The 19,046-nt window shown below is 40.0% G+C and overlaps 2 protein-coding genes and 1 non-coding gene across 4 annotated transcripts in view; 1 reads left to right on the forward strand and 2 right to left on the reverse strand.

The window, feature by feature from the left end:
- Positions 1-3,305, forward strand: part of LOC121372680 — a 49,079-nt gene extending 45,774 nt beyond the window's left edge. For both annotated transcript variants that reach the window (XM_041499130.1, XM_041499131.1), the window contains exon 3: positions 730-3,305. In XM_041499130.1, the coding sequence (XP_041355064.1) occupies positions 730-1,369 (640 nt within the window). In that variant the 3' untranslated portion in view covers positions 1,370-3,305. The remainder of the gene's footprint in view (positions 1-729) is intronic.
- A 152-nt stretch (positions 3,306-3,457) lies between these two features.
- Positions 3,458-19,046, reverse strand: part of LOC121372679 (proteasome activator complex subunit 4-like) — a 114,221-nt gene continuing 98,632 nt past the window's right edge. The window contains exon 46 of the mRNA XM_041499129.1: positions 3,458-4,100. The gene's annotated coding sequence lies outside the window, so the exon portion shown is untranslated. The remainder of the gene's footprint in view (positions 4,101-19,046) is intronic.
- Trnas-cga lies at positions 6,173-6,254 on the reverse strand. The gene has a single exon. It is a non-coding gene; the product is annotated as a tRNA-Ser (tRNA).

Genomic DNA, 19,046 nt, shown 5'->3' on the forward strand with positions numbered 1-19,046 from the left:
TGTGTGTGTGTGTAAAAGTAAAGTTTGTTTTATTTAATGTCGCCACTAGAGCATATTGATTTTTTATCTTATAAGCAACTGGACGTCAAACATAATATGGTCATTCTGACACCTTTTTTTTTTAGAGGAAACCCTCTATGTCGCCACATAGGTTACTTTTACGATAGGCAGCAAGGGTTCTTTTATTTGCGCTTCCCACAGGCAGGATAGCACAAACCATGGCCTTTGTTGAATCAGTTATGGATCACTGGTCGGTGCAATTGGTTTACACCTACCCATTGAGCCTTGCGGAGCACTCATTCAGGGTTTGGAGTCGATATCTAGATTAAAATTCCCATGCCTCGACTGGGATCCAAACCCAGTACCTACCAGCCTGTAGTCCGATGGCTTAACCACTGCGCCACCGAGGCCGGTCAGAGAGAGAGAGAGAGAGAGAGAGAGAGAGAGAGAGAGAGAGAGAGAGAGAGAGAGAGAGAGAGAGAGAGAGAGAGAGAGAGAGAGAGAGAGAGAGAGAGAGAGAGAGAGAGAGAGAGAGGGGAGAGAGAGAGAGAGAGAGAGACAGACAGACAGACAGACAGACAGAGAGACAGAGACAGACAGATACAGACGTACAATTTGTGAGACCCAAAAGAACTTTATCTCCTCAGCTAGATGCCTTTTCATTAATATTTGTTGTTTGTCAACTTTCATAGAGTTTCCAATAAAATTATTATATTTCTTTATTTCCAGGGACAGACAAAAAATCAAAGAACGCATCATTGCAAAGCGATCTCGTGCAAACAGCGTGCCGAAAGCCCATCTGTCGAAACTCGGTCGAATACGGCTCGAATCCCGAAAGTCTGACCTCACAGTTCATTCCATCGAGAGCACAAGCAGAAAGAGTTCGCTGGGTACTGACGTCATAGTCCGCGCCTACGACAACGAGATGGACGTGAGTCTGGACCACGACGACATCCACAAGACGACGCACTACGACGCGTCGACCGCACGACAGCCTCTGCGAGTGATACCCAGGAATGAAGAAGGTAGCGACAACGATGACAGACAGTTGACGGTGGACGGCGGGTACATTCAAAATTTCAACCGAGAAGACAGGAGGCAGTATAGGTTTATTCCAAATCAGAGGAACGCCTCGAGAGACGTTTCCACGAGGTACGACTGGGATAAGAAACACCACAGACGAGGGTCCTACGAGGCAGCCATGACGGAACCGTACCACGTTTATTACCCCTCGGACGGATCTTACTCGGACGGAAGTCCCGACCGTAACGAGTACTCGAAATCGGGAACGAGAATGAAAGTGTATAAGCAGAATGTGTACAAACAGAACGGAACAGAAAACATGGCCTTTGAAAGTGTGGACTTATAACGTCTGGTGATGCAGTTTTCAGATGCACTTCTGTCGACGTGGTTGTTAGTATGTTGCAATAACTCAACCAACCGCCTTGATGGTCCAACACTGGATCTAAATCTCACACGGCCTTATGACAAGTGAAAAGTGAAACTGCGAAAGGTAAAGGGTTAATAAAGGGAGGATTACATGTACATAAAGCGAGTGGTGAAGTGCCAGAAACGGATATTCAGCAACGCGAGTGAAGTCTTTTGTTATTTAAGATGTGAAATCATATTTCTAAGACGACCAAAGTCAATGTATCATAACTCTTTTTAACATATATTGCATATGTTTCCTATCAGAATACGTTATTGGATGTATATTCGTGCTTACTGGATGTATATACTTGTTCCAACAGGTTAATGGAAATCCATCCTTGGCAGAAACAACTCCCCAGGAAAGCATGCCGTCGACAGAATCCTTTGCTAGATATTATGTGTTTGCCGGGAAACGTTCTTGGATGATGAGTACTTGCAAGAATACGCTCTGTAATATACACATGCCAGAATGTGTTAGTGGGTAATATCTGCTTGCCACAGTACATTCCTGAGTGTTACTAGTATATGTTTGACAGAATACGTACCTTTAAGGTATAGACTTCCTCGAATATGTTATTGGATGGTATGTTCTTTCGAAAAATGGTTCTCGTTTCAAGATGGCATGCGCTTTAGGAATGGTATGTGCCAATCAGAATACGTTTCCCTGTGGCTGATACGTGCCAGAGAAAGTTACTGGACTTAAATCAGTCGATAATGATAGTAAAAAAATGTACGCCGACAGTGGGAAATCATTTTGTTATGTATCCACGTTGTTCAGTCGCTCAAAGCATTAACCATTATCAGACGAAAATAGCGGATCACAAACGCCTACTTTTCTTGGACGTGAAAAATTCTAATGAAAAAAATCTCTTTCATCTGAAATGAAATCCCTAAAACCATTGGCGCTGTCAGGCCACAATTTCTGATAGAAAATAGATGGGTTGTGAATAACGGACGAGTTTGTTAAGTAACATAATGATGGTAAATTGTGAACTGTCATGCTTCATGAACCGGCCGCAGCGCTGTGCGTGCTTAAACAGATTCTCAGTTGTAGTCTCCTATCCGAGGTTCCACATTTTAAAAAGGAGGAACTCGCAATGGTGTCTTTGGTTTGATGATTGCGATACATTAGTCACAGTTACTAAAGTTTGTGTTCACCTAAAGATGAAGATGGAACAGTTCTGCAATCAGCTGGAATGAGGACATGACAAGCATCACGTGCTGTTAGCAGATGCTGTCGTTTTGCCTAATGCTAGATTCAGAGTGTCAACTGTCACGACGACGTTGGCCAACTCGACGGTCGCGTTGTAATTACCCCACCTCCCAACTTACGGTGGGTGCGCTCAGATTAACTAAAGGGTTATACGACGAGAATCGAGTTGTAAGAACGCTCAGACTAGCAAATGGACAGTCGTAGAAGTCGTGAGAGCAGAAAGTTGGCCACCTTTGTCGTGACAGTTGGTAGTCTGGTCCTAGCATTAGAGATCGAGTTTGGATACAGAAGCTCAGAGCCTGTTTGTCTATTTGGCACTCTAGACGTTGTGCATGAGGCATACAAAGGTTACGAAATGTATGGAAATTATAACAATATGACATTACAAAGCTATGAGACCAACAACTATGGGACATGTTGCCTCCCAATAGCTAAGGTTTGTTGTTACCTAAGCCGTTTTATTTATCGTAGATATATGCAAGTACTATAGACCCCATGAAGCCATAATTCTAGACGTACGTAAAGACAGAGAAAAAACTACAAAAACAAAACAAATTATGATGTGACTGCAAGTAGACCTAAATGACAATCACATACAATGTATATATGCACAATCATATGATGTATTGCAAGGCGTGAAATAAAATAAATGTTTACCAGACTGATTCTGCTCCTTTAAAAAGAATCGAGTTGTGGAGCTTTTGCGCCGAATCTTCCATCATGTTAAACACTGCAATGTTGGTTAAATGATAAATTTAATATACATGTACTTTAATGCATCACCACATAGGACTCTGAGGGAATGTTATTATGACTGTCAAATAATTGAAAATGCTTTTAGGTTATTAGACTACAGTTTCGCCAAAGCCATGTTCGGTTGTTCCATGTTCAAGTACAATTCCACGCTGATATCGAAATAAAACAACGCTGGGTTTTGGTAACAGTGCCTAGGTGGGTGCTAAGTGCTGTATTTAATGGCGTGGGAAGATGACAGAAGCTGGGGGTGGGGGAAAGCTATTTATATTAAGTTAATTTTCAAATAGAAGGAATGATGGAAGGAATGCTTTATCTTGAACATTGTGGGGAAGTGATCCTCTCCATCTGCTTTTAACTCTCATGGTGTTTGTGGCAAAGCAGCGCATTACATCTGTCCTTGGTACCGAAGGTCTCCTCATCTTTGACTGTTATTGATCAAACCGTTTCAATATAGGGCAGTCGTATCACAATAAGGTGAATGGACCGAACAGTCCAAATAGTTTGGCTAAATCAAGAGAGGCACATGCGTGTTTCTTTCCATTCATCAGGACCGACATCTTACTTTGTGCTTGGGTATCGTTAAACGTTCGTTCGTTCGTTCGTTTGACTCAGGAAACTGGCATCCCGCTCCTGCGATGGAAAAGACACATTCAGCATTCATGTCTGCTGAACGATTATCGATCTATCGATTCCCGATACCCTAAAAGAGAAAGCCATCACATGTTCAAACAAGACGACAAAAGTAGTGTTTTGTAAAGAAGCTCTTGTGTGTAGTTGATATTACGTCTCGTTTTGTTCGATCGATAATATAATGTTGTACACGATTGTCAAAGGCGTACAGGTCAGAATTATTTCATTGTTAGGGAGTGTCGTGTAGCTCAACAGTAGAGCACACACTCCTGGCCTACGTTCAGCCAGCCGTTTTACACTAAACGTTTGCAAATTATTTTGACTGGTTCCCAAAATGGTCAATAAAGGTGCAGACCCTAGTTTCAGTCCGTGAAAATGGACACTAACTTTAGTTCATCTACAAACCTGTAACACACATTTAGGTAAGATTATAACAAATAGAACCTAAAGTATGTGATGTTTAAACAGGGAAATATGGTCCAAAAATAACTAGAGCTTATCTCGGTAATACAAAAAGCTGGATGACCAGAACCACTTCAGGTGAACAAAAATTAATATTCTAAATAATAAAATGTAAGAACATCTAATTTAAATGATTAAAAACGGCTTTAATAGTGAAGAATACGTGTTTAAAAACTAACGCACGACCCTTTAATGTGTAGCATACAGTAAGGAAGAACCGTTTTATTTGACGACGCACTCAGCACATTTTAATTTCGGTGGTGTGGCGTCGGACATATGGCTAAGGACAACACATATGATGAGAAAGGAAACCCGCTGCCGCCACGCAATGGTCGTGTAGAGTACAAATCAAACTAGCAAGCGTTAGCAACAAACGGCTGACTGAACGTGCCCCTGATATGCGATGAAACCTAGGAAAAGTCCAAGATCGTGGTACCCTGTTTGATCCGTTCCAACCCCGTTCTGTACGATTGGTATACAAAGGCCATATGTGCTGGTTTGTCCGTATGGGAATATAAATAAAATACATTTGTGCTACAATTTTAAAAGAGTAACATCGTACGAGTGAGGCACAGTGTTTTCCATTTTTCAGGAAGACATATTTACGTTGTATCATTACTGTTATTCAGTGATTCATGAGTGCATGTAGTGACGTATTTATAGAAACACCCTTTCGACTCTGCACTGTTTAGAGATACGACCTTGATTACTAGTACCATAACTGTTTTGTATACAAGTGTTAAGTTCAGCCAGTTGTTTTTCCCTAAACATTTGTAAATTATTTTCACTGGTTCCCTCGGTGGTCATTCGGTTTAATGTGTAGCGTAAAAACCAGTCTTGCTTGGGTTGGGGGGTGGGGGTGGTGGGGATGGGGTTGGTACATTGGACGTCGCTCAGTGATAAAGCGCTCACTTGATGCTCGGTCGGTCTAGGATCGATCCCCGTCGGTGGTCCTATTGGGTTATTTCTCGTTCCAGCCAGTGCACCACAACTGGTACATAAAAGACTGTGGTATGTGCTATCCTGTATGTGGGATGGTGCATATAAAAGATCCCTTGATACTAATAAAAAATTGAAGCTGGTTTCCTCTCTAAGACTATATGTAAAAATTACCAAATGTTTGACATCCAATAGCTGATGATTAATAAATAAATGTGCTCTAGTGGTGTTGTTAAAAAAAACTAACTTTTTGCTTGCGTTAGCTACAAACGGCTGTTTTTTAAGACCAAGTGACACAAGAGTCACCAGTACGATATGGCCGATACCTAACAACAGCTGGTCAAAACCTGAACAGAAGTGTCGTTTATTAAACATTCCTTGTAGGTTGTACTGTATACCAAACACAGTCGCATAGGCGACAATGTTCACAAAGGGTGGCTAAATATACTATAGGTTGCATTGTACCAAAGAATGAATCAATGTTTAACGACACCCCAGCACAAAAACTGAGATCGGTGTCAAACGAAGGTCAGTTCATCAATAATGATTGTACCAAAGAAGAAAGTTCCGTGTCAAAGTTCGAGGTGCACCGTGAAATATTTACGGAGTAAAAACAGCTGCGGCTGTGATTGATAGTAATATGTGACATTGATTATTTGTGAAAGGGTTCATCGAAAGAAACAAAATGGAGTTAATGAGTAATTTTGATTTAGATTGCTCATAAAAAGTTTACTTAAACTTCGCTGTGAGTAGTATTTGAACCTACGCGGGAATATCCCACTGGATTTCGAGTCCAACGCCTTAACCACTCGGCCATCACAGCTTGCTTGCACAATGTAAGCTTATATACAATGTTTAAGACATAATTACGTAATCGGCTCCTTGAAGGATTTTTTTTACAAACACGATCTGTGAGAAGTAGTAAAACGTGGAAATGTTTAAGAGTACAAAATGCACCATCCCATGTTTTGCAGTATATTTATGACTAAAGCCTGAATTATGACGCAAACAAGGTTTTACTTGTAAAACGTATCTTTACACTTCTATCTTATTTAAGACAGAAGTAATACCTATATTTTGTTGTATTTTCTACAATGCAGTGATAACGAGTTTTTCATTGTCAATAGCTTTACATCATTTCTAATACAATCATACATATTATGTGTGTATATGTATGTAATGTATATTACATATATGTATATATTGCACGTACGTATAGATAGTGACGTACTAGTATGCGTGTATCTACATGTCTTATTGATGCGTGCGTGCATGCGTACGTAGGTACATGTATTTAATATGTATTTATGCATGTACATGCGTTCGCATATGTGTGTGTGCGTGCGTGCGTGCGTGCGTGCGTATGTATGTATGGGTGTATTTTACTATCTTATATCACAAAATTACATTTATTTATTTTATAAATTCACTACTTTAAAGTTATGCATTTTTATTAACTATGTTTTGCGTAAATGCAAAACAAATTTCCAAAGGTTTGAGAAGTTATAAAAGAATGATCAAAGGTTGTAGTTTAAAGAAGAATCTTTTGGATTCTGTTGTTGTTTTTAACATTCAATAAACAATCATTTGTTTTACTCTATTAATAGTTATACATATATTGTACATTTACAATAATAAACACAGTGATTTTGATTGCAGTGCATACTTCTTTTCTATTTATAAAAATAATAATATATAAATGAAAATAAATACTTATGAAATTATTAAACCGTCGTGTTTTTACTTCCACAAAATGCAGCTGTGGATATTTATATAACCACTGGTGTACCTGGGATGTGGTGGGAGTATGGCGGCCATGCCCTTTCCCCCCATATTTTATATTTGCCTGTCGCCCCATAACGACTCATTCCCAATGTGGGTGACCTCCCAAAGTAAAAGAATTCTGGATACGTCAATGTACAGTACATAACCTGTCGAGAAAATGTCTGGATACGTCAATGTTAAGTACCTAACCTGCTGAGAACGTGTCTGAATACGTCAATGTACAGTACATAAGATGTCGAGAACGTGTCTGGATACGTCAATGTACAGTACATAACCTGTCGAGGACGTGTCTGTATACGTCAATGTACAGTACATAACCTGTCGAGAAAATGTCTGGATACGTCAATGTTAAGTACATAACCTCTCCAGAACGTGTCTGAATACGTCAATGTACAGTACATAAGATGTCGAGAACGTGTCTGGATACGTCAATGTACAGTACATAACCTGTCGAGGACGTGTCTGGATACGTCAATGTACAGTACATAACCTGTCGAGAAAATGTCTGGATACGTCAATGTTAAGTACATAACCTGTCGAGAACGTGTCTGGATACGTCAATGTTAAGTACATAACCTGTCGAGAACGCGTCTGGATACGTCAATGTACAGTACATAACCTGTCGAGAACGTGTCTGGATACGTCAATGTACAGTACATAACCTGTCAAGAAAATGTCTGGATACGTCAATGTACAGTACATAACCTGTCGAGAACGTGTCTGGATACGTCAATATACAGTACATAGCCTGTCGAGAAAGTGTCTGGATACGTCAATGTTAAGTACATAACCTGTCGAGAACGTGTCTGGATACGTCAATGTTAAGTACATAACATGTCGAGAACGTGTCTGGATACGTCAATATACAGTACATAGCCTGTCGAGAAAATGTCTGGATACGTCAATGCTAAGTACATAACATGTCGAGAACGTGTCTGGATACGTCAATGTACAGTACATAACATGTCGAGAAAATTTCTGGATACGTCAATGTAGAGTACATTACCTGTCGAGAACGTGTCTGGATACGTCAATGTTAAGTACCTAACCTGCTGAGAACGTGTCTGAATACGTCAATGTACAGTACATAAGATGTCGAGAACGTGTCTGGATACGTCAATGTACAGTACATAACCTGTCGAGGACGTGTCTGTATACGTCAATGTACAGTACATAACCTGTCGAGAAAATGTCTGGATACGTCAATGTTAAGTACATAACCTGTCGAGAACGCGTCTGGATACGTCAATGTACAGTACATAACCTGTCGAGAACGCGTCTGGATACGTCAATGTACAGTACATAACCTGTCGAGAACGTGTCTGGATACGTCAATGTACAGTACATAACCTGTCAAGAAAATGTCTGGATACGTCAATGTACAGTACATAACCTGTCGAGAACGTGTCTGGATACGTCAATATACAGTACATAGCCTGTCGAGAAAATGTCTGGATACGTCAATGTTAAGTACATAACATGTCGAGAACGTGTCTGGATACGTGAATGTACATTACATAACCTGTCGAGAAAATGTCTGGATACGTCAATGTTAAATACATAACCTGTCGAGAACGTGTCTGGATACGTAAATGTAGAGTACATAACCTCTCCAGAACGTGTCTGAATACGTCAATGTACAGTACATAAGATGTCGAGAACGTGTCTGGATACGTCAATGTACAGTACATAACCTGTCGAGGACGTGTCTGGATACGTCAATGTACAGTACATAACCTGTCGAGAAAATGTCTGGATACGTCAATGTTAAGTACATAACCTGTCGAGAACGTGTCTGGATACGTCAATGTTAAGTACATAACCTGTCGAGAACGTGTCTGGATACTTCAATGTAGAGTACATAACCTGTCGAGAAAATGTCTGGATACGTCAATGTTAAGTACCTAACCTGCTGAGAACGTGTCTGAATACGTCAATGTACAGTACATAAGATGTCGAGAACGTGTCTGGATACGTCAATGTACAGTACATAACCTGTCGAGGACGTGTCTGGATACGTCAATGTACAGTACATAACCTGTCGAGAAAATGTCTGGATACGTCAATGTTAAGTACATAACCTGTCGAGAACGTGTCTGGATACGTCAATGTTAAGTACATAACCTGTCGAGAACGTGTCTGGATATGTCAATGTACAGTACATAACCTGTCGAGAAAATGTCTGGATACGTCAATGTTAAGTACATAACCTGTCGAGAACGTGTCTGGATACGTCAATGTTAAGTACATAACATGTCGAGAACGTGTCTGGATACGTCAATATACAGTACATAGCCTGTCGAGAAAATGTCTGGATACGTCAATGCTAAGTACATAACATGTCGAGAACGTGTCTGGATACGTCAATGTACAGTACATAACATGTCGAGAAAATTTCTGGATACGTCAATGTTAAGTACATTACCTGTCGAGAACGTGTCTGGATACTTCAATGTAGAGTACATAACCTGTCGAGAAAATGTCTGGATACGTCAATGTTAAGTACCTAACCTGCTGAGAACGTGTCTGAATACGTCAATGTACAGTACATAAGATGTCGAGAACGTGTCTGGATACGTCAATGTACAGTACATAACCTGTCGAGGACGTGTCTGTATACGTCAATGTACAGTACATAACCTGTCGAGAAAATGTCTGGATACGTCAATGTTAAGTACATAACCTGTCGAGAACGCGTCTGGATACGTCAATGTACAGTACATAACCTGTCGAGAACGTGTCTGGATACGTCAATGTACAGTACATAACCTGTCAAGAAAATGTCTGGATACGTCAATGTACAGTACATAACCTGTCGAGGACGTGTCTGGATACGTCAATGTACAGTACATAACCTGTCGAGAAAATGTCTGGATACGTCAATGTTAAGTACATAACCTGTCGAGAACGTGTCTGGATACGTCAATGTTAAGTACATAACCTGTCGAGAACGTGTCTGGATATGTCAATGTACAGTACATAACCTGTCGAGAAAATGTCTGGATACGTCAATGTTAAGTACATAACCTGTCGAGAACGTGTCTGGATACGTCAATGTTAAGTACATAACATGTCGAGAACGTGTCTGGATACGTCAATATACAGTACATAGCCTGTCGAGAAAATGTCTGGATACGTCAATGCTAAGTACATAACATGTCGAGAACGTGTCTGGATACGTCAATGTACAGTACATAACATGTCGAGAAAATTTCTGGATACGTCAATGTTAAGTAGATTACCTGTCGAGAACGTGTCTGGATACTTCAATGTAGAGTACATAACCTCTCCAGAACTTGTCTGAATACGTCAATGTACAGTACGTAAGATGTCGAGAACGTGTCTGGATACGTCAATGTACAGTACATAACCTGTCGAGGACGTGTCTGGATACGTCAATGTACAGTGCATAACCTGTCGAGAACGTGTCTGGATACGTAGATATATATTACATAACCTGTCGAGAATGTGTCTGGATACGTCAATATACAGTACATAGCCTGTCAAGAAAATGTCTGGATACGTCAATGTTAAGTACATAACCTGTCGAGAACGTGTCTGGATACGTCAATGTACAGTACATAACCTGTCGAGAAAATGTCTGGATACGCCAGTGTACAGTACATAACCTGTCGAGAACGTGTCTTGATACGTCAATGTAGAGTACATCACCTCTCCAGAACGTGTCTGAATACGTCACTGTACAGTACATAACCTGTCGAGAACGTGTCTGGATACGTCAATGTACAGTACATAACCTGTCGAGGACGTGTCTTGATACGTCAATGTTAAGTATATAACCTGTCGAGAACGTGTCTGGATACGTAAATATACATTACATAACCTGTCGAGAATGTGTCTAGATACGTCAATATACAGTACATAGCCTGTCAAGAAAATGTCTGGATACGTCAATGTTAAGTACATAACCTGTCGAGAACGTGTCTGGATACGTCAATGTACAGTACATAACCTGTCGAGAAAATGTCTGGATACGCCAGTGTACAATACATAACCTGTCGAGAACGTGTCTGGATACGTCAATGTACAGTACATAACCTGTCGAGGACGTGTCTTGATACGTCAATGTTAAGTATATAACCTGTCGAGAACGTGTCTGGATACGTAAATATACATTACATAACCTGTCGAGAATGTGTCTAGATACGTCAATATACAGTACATAGCCTGTCAAGAAAATGTCTGGATACGTCAATGTTAAGTACATAACCTGTCGAGAACGTGTCTGGATACGTCAATGTACAGTACATAACCTGTCGAGAAAATGTCTGGATACGCCAGTGTACAATACATAACCTGTCGAGAACGTGTCTGGATACGTCAATGTACAGTACATAACCTGTCGAGGACGTGTCTTGATACGTCAATGTACAGTACATAACCTGTCGAGGACGTGTCTAGATACGTCATTGGGGGGGGGGGGGGACTAAGTGCCCCGCCGCCCAGTCTCGTACTCTTAAGGTTCTAGCGGATTCATGTAATGTTAGGTGCACATATCAGTCTAGTGAATGACCGCGAGCACTCGACCTCCTGAACAAATGGCCACAGATCACATCTTCCAATTTATGGTAGGTGTTTAAACACAGTCTGGATATATTTTAATTTTAAAGGTTATATCGCGGTACTTACTGAGCATTGAGTTAATCATTGGAATGCATTAGTGTGAGCCAATTTAAGAAAAAAACCTTGGGCTGATAGGTCACAGATCAGTTATCTTCCCATTCAGTGATAATATATCCGCACAAGTAGTCTGCTGTTTGACTGATTATTTTATGGCAGACAGCTTTGTGGTGGCAACTATTCAACTGATAGTCAGGGAGCAAATGTATTCCCGTGGGAATTTAGTGATTAAAGCAAACGACCTGGTCTAAACTTTGAATCTAAATAGCAGGAAAATCTTTGATGGCACTTTGACATGGTTCAAGATAGCTCTAGAAACATGCCACAAATGAATTCCCCGACCTGAAAAACATATGATTACATATTTTACACTGTTTATTTGATTAATATTCACACTTTGATGGAATATTACTGTAACCTAATTAAATATTCAAAATGGCGGTCATAGCTGCCATCTGAACAATTTCTCAGAGTGTCATCAAATGTTTTTGGTAATACAATACAATATACCTAAGATATTTAACCAGGTGATTTGCTTTCATCACCAAATTCCCACGGGAGCTTATTTTATGATACTTGCTCCCTGACTATGAAATTGACAGAGCATGCAGTATGCAAACATTAATAAATTGTTAACGTTGACTTCAGGCTTCTTTTTGGTAATTCCAGCCCATCCATATGTACTTTTAGTGTAAAATGGGTGCACTTCGGCCAGGTTTAGTGGGTGTGTTTGGTTAAACCAATATCCTGAGAGAAAGAGCTGGACAACAGGGATTGTCTTTTTCAAGATAAAACGTCCACGGGCCAACTGATATTAATAAACGTGCTATAGCCACGAACGCCATATAGAAACATGTTGCGTAAATAATTATGATCTGAGGCTATATCCGAGATTGCCGTTGTCGTAAATGACGTCATGGAAAGTCAAGGGTGTCACGCGTGGTAGTTCGCCTGTTAATAAACATCTGCAAGCAGCTGTTATTGACGTTATAATTAAAGCCGTATGCCCAGGTGCACGACTAATACAAAACGCCAACGCATTCATCGTGCAGTTGAATATAAAATATGTAGCTTAATACACCTTTATCTCATATGTTCAGGGGCGGAGCTACGAATAGATTTAGTGGGCGGGAGAAAGTTTGATTTAGAACACATAGAGTACTTTTTTAATTTAAAACTAATTCTTATCGGAGCTCATACACATTCGGCCTATCCAATGTCGTTAAAGCGCATTTTTATCACCTTTAAGGCAGGGTTCCAATTTTTTTTTTTTTTTTTTAAACAATTTTTTTTAATTTTTTTTTTGCCTGTCAACATCACCATGGCCCCGAGAGATTTTGTTCTGCCTGTCGTCCCGTTGGACAGGGCAATATTTTTTACGTTTAAATTCTCGCATTATATTGAATTTGGACAAGCAGGTTTTCATTCGAGCCGGCAGAATTTGAAGCTAACCAGACCGAATATCCGACAGGAATGTCAGCCAATTTCGACCCCTGTCTTTTACCAATGTCAACGCCGTTGAAATCGAGTTATGAAATGATACAAAAACTTGATTCAAAATTGATCATAGAAATATCTGTCTTCCAGTAATTGCATCCAGCCCCAATAAAAACTAGAGATCTTGCATTGCAACATCAATAATGATTTTAGTATAGCGTTGACCCTAATTTCAAAAGTATATTCGATACTCAGTTAAAATGTAGAAGGGATATTTTTCACATAAATATATTAGGAGATATTTGATGAGTGCAGTATCTTTATAGTGGAGGAACCGTTCCTCGTGAAGCCCACCCCCACCCTTCCCTAGATCTGCCCACAAAATCTCTTATTTTACTGCATAGTTGTGTCGTCTTTGCATGTTCCCAGATCTTTTGATCCACTTCCTTCCTCCACGCCTGTACTTGTCACTTAAATTGTTTTTTTATCGGCCCCGGTAATAAAATAGCTGCAGGATATGTTTGGACAGCATACAGCCATTTGGACTATTTGCCATGGAAAATAAGTGCACGCAATCGGCATTGATTTTTGCAGTTGTGTTCTAATAATAGGGAGCGGCGCACACATGTTACACCGTCCCTTGTACTTGGTCTATCGATTTCACCTTTACATCGAGTTGGAAGGCACGGCTTAATCGCAGGTTTGTAAAATAAAATAATTTTAAAAAACCCTACCCGTGTTCCCATCCCCCCAAAACAATTTAAAAACCCACAAAAAACAAAAAAACAAAAAAAAACAACAAAATACCCAACCCTACAGAAACAACAACAACAAAATAAATAAATAAAAACAAAAAACAAAAACAAAACAAAACAAAAAACAACAACACAAGAAGTGGGATAATGGCACGGTGATGTTAGGACCCAGTTCCTTGACCCATATACCATTCATTCTTTTTCTTCATCTTAAAATTCAAAGGATTTGTGTGTGCTATCCTGCCTTTGAGATGGTGCATATAAAAGATCCCTAGCTACAAATGGAAAAATGTAGCGGGTTTCCTCTAGATAAGACTATATCAGAATTACCACGTTTGACATCCAGTAAACAAACTTTAACTTTTTTCATCTTTAATAAAACTGTTTCAAAACAAATCTGAAGATACAGCTTAATTTGAATTTTGTAGTGGAGGTAATGTTGATTTCAGAGTGACACTAGCACCTCCCATCCAACGATCATTCATTTGCTATTACTCGTTTAATACAGTAATGGCGTAACAAACTTGAAGGTGTGGTCCATTCTGAGTTTTGTAGTTGTTGTTGGGGCGGTGACAACGTGGCACGAACACCCTTCCCTATCCCACACACACAATTCACTTCCATTAATATTATCTCAACAGAACAAATCTAAAATGACGGCCTAATCCATGTGTTGTAGTTGTAATTGTAAGATAATGAATGGTAAGGCGGCACTAGCACTTCCCCACTGCCATTAAAAATAATTCACCATTAAAACAGACAATAGAAAGAGTTTAGTAGTTGAGGTGATGAATTTCCTCAATCATTAATATAATGACAGCAGAACAAATATGAAGATAAGGAGAAATCGAAGTTTTGAAGCTGTTATTCCTTGTCCTATGACCTTTAAAGTTTGTTTGGTTTAACGACACCACTGGGGCACATTGATTAATTAATCATCGGCTATTGGATGTCAAACATTTGGTATTTCTGACTCGTAGTCATCAGAGGAAACCCGCTACACTTTTCCTAATACAGCAAGGGATCTTTTATATGTACTTTCCCACACATAGGAAAGCACATACCACGGTCTTTGTCCAGTTGTAGTGCGCTGACTGAAACGAGAAAAAAACCCAATCCGTTGAATGGATCCACCGAGGTGGTTCGATCCTGCGACGCAAGCACCTAAAGCGAACACTCAACCGACTGAGCTATATCCCACCCCGACTTTTAAAGTCGCAGATCCTAGTTGCAACTCGTAAAAATGAACTCTAAGTTTGTTTCATCTACAAACCTGTAACATATTTCAATAAAGTTACAATAAAGTGAAACAAAAGTCTGAAACGGGGAAATACCCTTAAACATAGACTAGAGCTCGTCCCCATAACCGTTGTTACTCGGAGGTACGTGCGTTTTTAAAACATGAAAAATGCATTTCGTGGTGTTACAAACACCAGGATGACCAGAAATACTCGTATATACAGATGTGGGTAATCTAAACAATAAAATGTAAATAATGTCTGATTTCAATTATATATTATCCAAAACAATTCTAATAGAGAAAGACATCGTAGTGTTTAAAAACTGGTCTGTCGTTTTAAAGCGGCCGATCAAAATTCCTGATACACATAAAGCTACATTTTGTCTGTCGCATTCTGAGCGAATCCAACATCAACATGACCAGAAACATATTAGATTGGCAAAAACCCGATAATGTAAGCAATACGTTATGTGTAATTAAATGGTAAAAACGTCGAAACTGCCGACAATATGTTACACTGTCTAATAACTAGACTTGGTACCATTGATGAAATTACAGCAGAGTAAATGATGGTGGAACGTAATGTGAGTTTTGTTGTTAGATGGAGTAATGGCGAAATTGCACATGTAACCCTCACCAATCCAGTTCATGTTATCTTTATCTTTAATAATATGACAGTGGAATACAATTTAAAGTACGGCCTAACCACTGACGTAACGAACATGGATGTGGTGAGGGGAAAAGTTAAAACGTATGTTTTGTTTAACTACACCACTAGAGTACATTGATTTATTAATCATGGATGTCAAATATTTTGTATTTTTGACACGAAGTCATAGGAAGGAACGGTTATATGGCGTCGGACATACGGTTAAGGACCACACAGATATTGAGGGAGGAAACCCGCTGTCGCCACTTCATGGGCTACTCTTTTCGATTAGCAGCAAGGGATATCTTATATGCACCATTCCATAGACAGGATAACACATACAACGGCTTTTGGTGTACCAGTCGTGGTGCACTGGCTGGAGCGAGAAATGGCCCAATGGGTCCACCGACGGGGATCGAATCCAAACCGACCGCGCACCAAGTGAGCACTTTACCACTGGGCTACGTCTCGCCCCGAAGTCATAGAGGCAACCCGTTACATTTTTTCATTAGCAGCAGTGGCTCTTTCATATACACTTTCTCATAGACAGGACAGCACATACCATGGTATGTGATATATCAGTCGTGGGGCACTGGTTGGGATTGGAAAAAAAGAAAAGAAAAGAAAAACAATAGATCCGCCGAGGTGGTTTGATCCTACGCGCAAGCACCTTCGGCGAGCTCTCTACTGTCTGTAAGAAAACGACAACAAACCGCTGCATGTCCATAGGCCACAACTGCCAAAACGCAGTCATGGATCTTTAATAAGCAATGTTCCATATGCATGACAATATGTATCACTATACTTGATATACCAGTCGTAGAATACCGGTTGGAACGGGAAAACGCACGAGTGCATTGAAGGCGATATATTATATAGATAATAATACATGATTGGCCGTGAGATACAATTTATCTTACAATGAGTTGTTTTAAAATGTATTTAACGAGCGAAAGCGAGTTTAATACGTTTTTAAACAACGAGTTATAAGATAAATGGTATCTAACAGACACTAATGTATTATTCCATTTCTTACATATTCTCAAAAACAGGTTTTAAGCAAATTTTAACATTTTTTTCGACTAAAAATTATTTACAGCCCTTGCACTTACGCGCCACAGACACGTGATTGTTAGGTTAACTATACGTCACAGTGTAATCGATTTCGATTGTGCTGTTTTTTCATTGGATGTATGGCATTGGTGACCTGGTCATCACATAGGAGCAGCCAGCCGTATGTCTTGAAATTGCTAACACATGTACATGTGTAAACAAATATGTGTTATCAAAAATGTTCTCACCAACGGGTGTGTAAGAAACCCACTATATACATCCCACTTAACCTTAAACAGCGTCCTACAACTGACACGTGTTCAGGAGGGCGAGCAATCGCGGTCGCTCGCTATACTAGTTTTGCCTAACGTCAGATAAATGTGATCAGATGGAAAAAAAAGAAGCGATAGCATCAGTCAAAATGTTCACGAATGCTCGGTATCCTTAACACAATAGTGAACTACATTCCATTCCGAGAAGTCGTTAAAGAAACGTTCGTGTTGTTTGTAGAAATACGTTACCCACTGCCCTACTAACAAATTGGCTCTTCCCCGCTAAGAGCGCTGTAATCTTATTGCCACAAACATACTCCCGTCACGAATAAAGTCGTTATTCGCGGTTAAATTAACACGTGTCGCTCAATAAATCAGTTAAAACGCTCACACGTGCTAAAGGGACATAATTCACTCAGCTTCCGGTATTTTGTTGGCAGGTCAAACCAATGAATTTGAATTAAACTCGCACGTAGTCGTGGAAACAAATTTGACATTTCTGAGCTCTTGTGTAACAAGCCCACCACCAACCTCAGAGGGATGTCCTCAAATGCCTGCACTGTGTTAACTCTCAGCCACTTAACGTAGGAAGACAGAACTACTCCATCTATTCAGATATGGTTGGGGGAATGGATGACTTTGTCCTCATAAGGGACGGGACGTAGCCCAGTGGTAAAGCGCTCGCCTGATGCGCTGTCGATCTAGGATCAATCCGCGTCGGTGGTCCCATCGGGCTATTTCTCGTTCCAGCCAGTGCATCACGACTGGGATAACAAAGGTTGTGGTATGTGCTACCCTGTCTGTAGTATAATGGAAAAAATTTCGTTTATAGTAAAGTGTTTGTTTAACGACACCAATAGAGCACATTGATTTATTAATCATCAGCTATTGGATGTCAAACATGTGGTCATTTTGACATATAGTCCTAGAGAGGAAACCCGCTACATTTTTCCATTAGTAGCAAGGGATCTTTTATATGCACCATCCCATAGAAAGGATCACACATACCTTTGATATATCAGTCGTGGTGCACTGTCTGGAACGAGAAATAGCCAATGGGCCCACCGACGGGGATCGATCCTAGACCGACAGTGCGTCAAGCGAGCGCTTTACCACTGGGCTACGTCCTGCCTCCTGTTCGTTTATGGTGACATTTAATTATTTAAATCCAGCTTCACTTCCTCTTCGTTCAGTCAACATGATAAACAAAACTGGATGATCTAAATGTTTAAACATAACAATATACCAAAGAGTGAGCAACTCTAAATTGTCTAAAAGCAGGTGTCGCGTCTAGCTTATATGGTTTATTGGGGATCTTTTTTGTCTTTCACACAGAAAGAGGTAATAATAGAAACTGATTTATTTTGTGATAATAGTGATGTACAATATCGTAACAATTATTTATTTCAAGCAAATAGGAACCGAAGTGGGCATGTGCCACCTCCACCCCCACCCACACACTTAGGAAAATAATACGTTCTTTATTTGTTCTACTCCATATAAATAAAGATAAAAATATAAAGGCATAAAATTAAATATAAAAATTTATCCCTGCGAAATACGGCATCGGATAAGTACAAAGAATGCTGTCGGCAGTGCCTATGAAAACTGCGTCTAATAGTGTATTTACTTGCCCGACCGTGAAAACCACTAGCCACGGTCTTCGGGCTACCGTATTCTAAAAGCCCTGTGAAAAGAGAAGACATCAGGGAGATCAAAACCTATTATAAAAGCCTTAATAATTATATTATGGACTGGTCAACTAGTTTTGTGTTGGGGGGTT

This window comes from Gigantopelta aegis, chromosome 4 (assembly GCF_016097555.1).
Source record: "Gigantopelta aegis isolate Gae_Host chromosome 4, Gae_host_genome, whole genome shotgun sequence".
Lineage (NCBI taxonomy): Eukaryota > Metazoa > Mollusca > Gastropoda > Neomphalida > Peltospiridae > Gigantopelta > Gigantopelta aegis.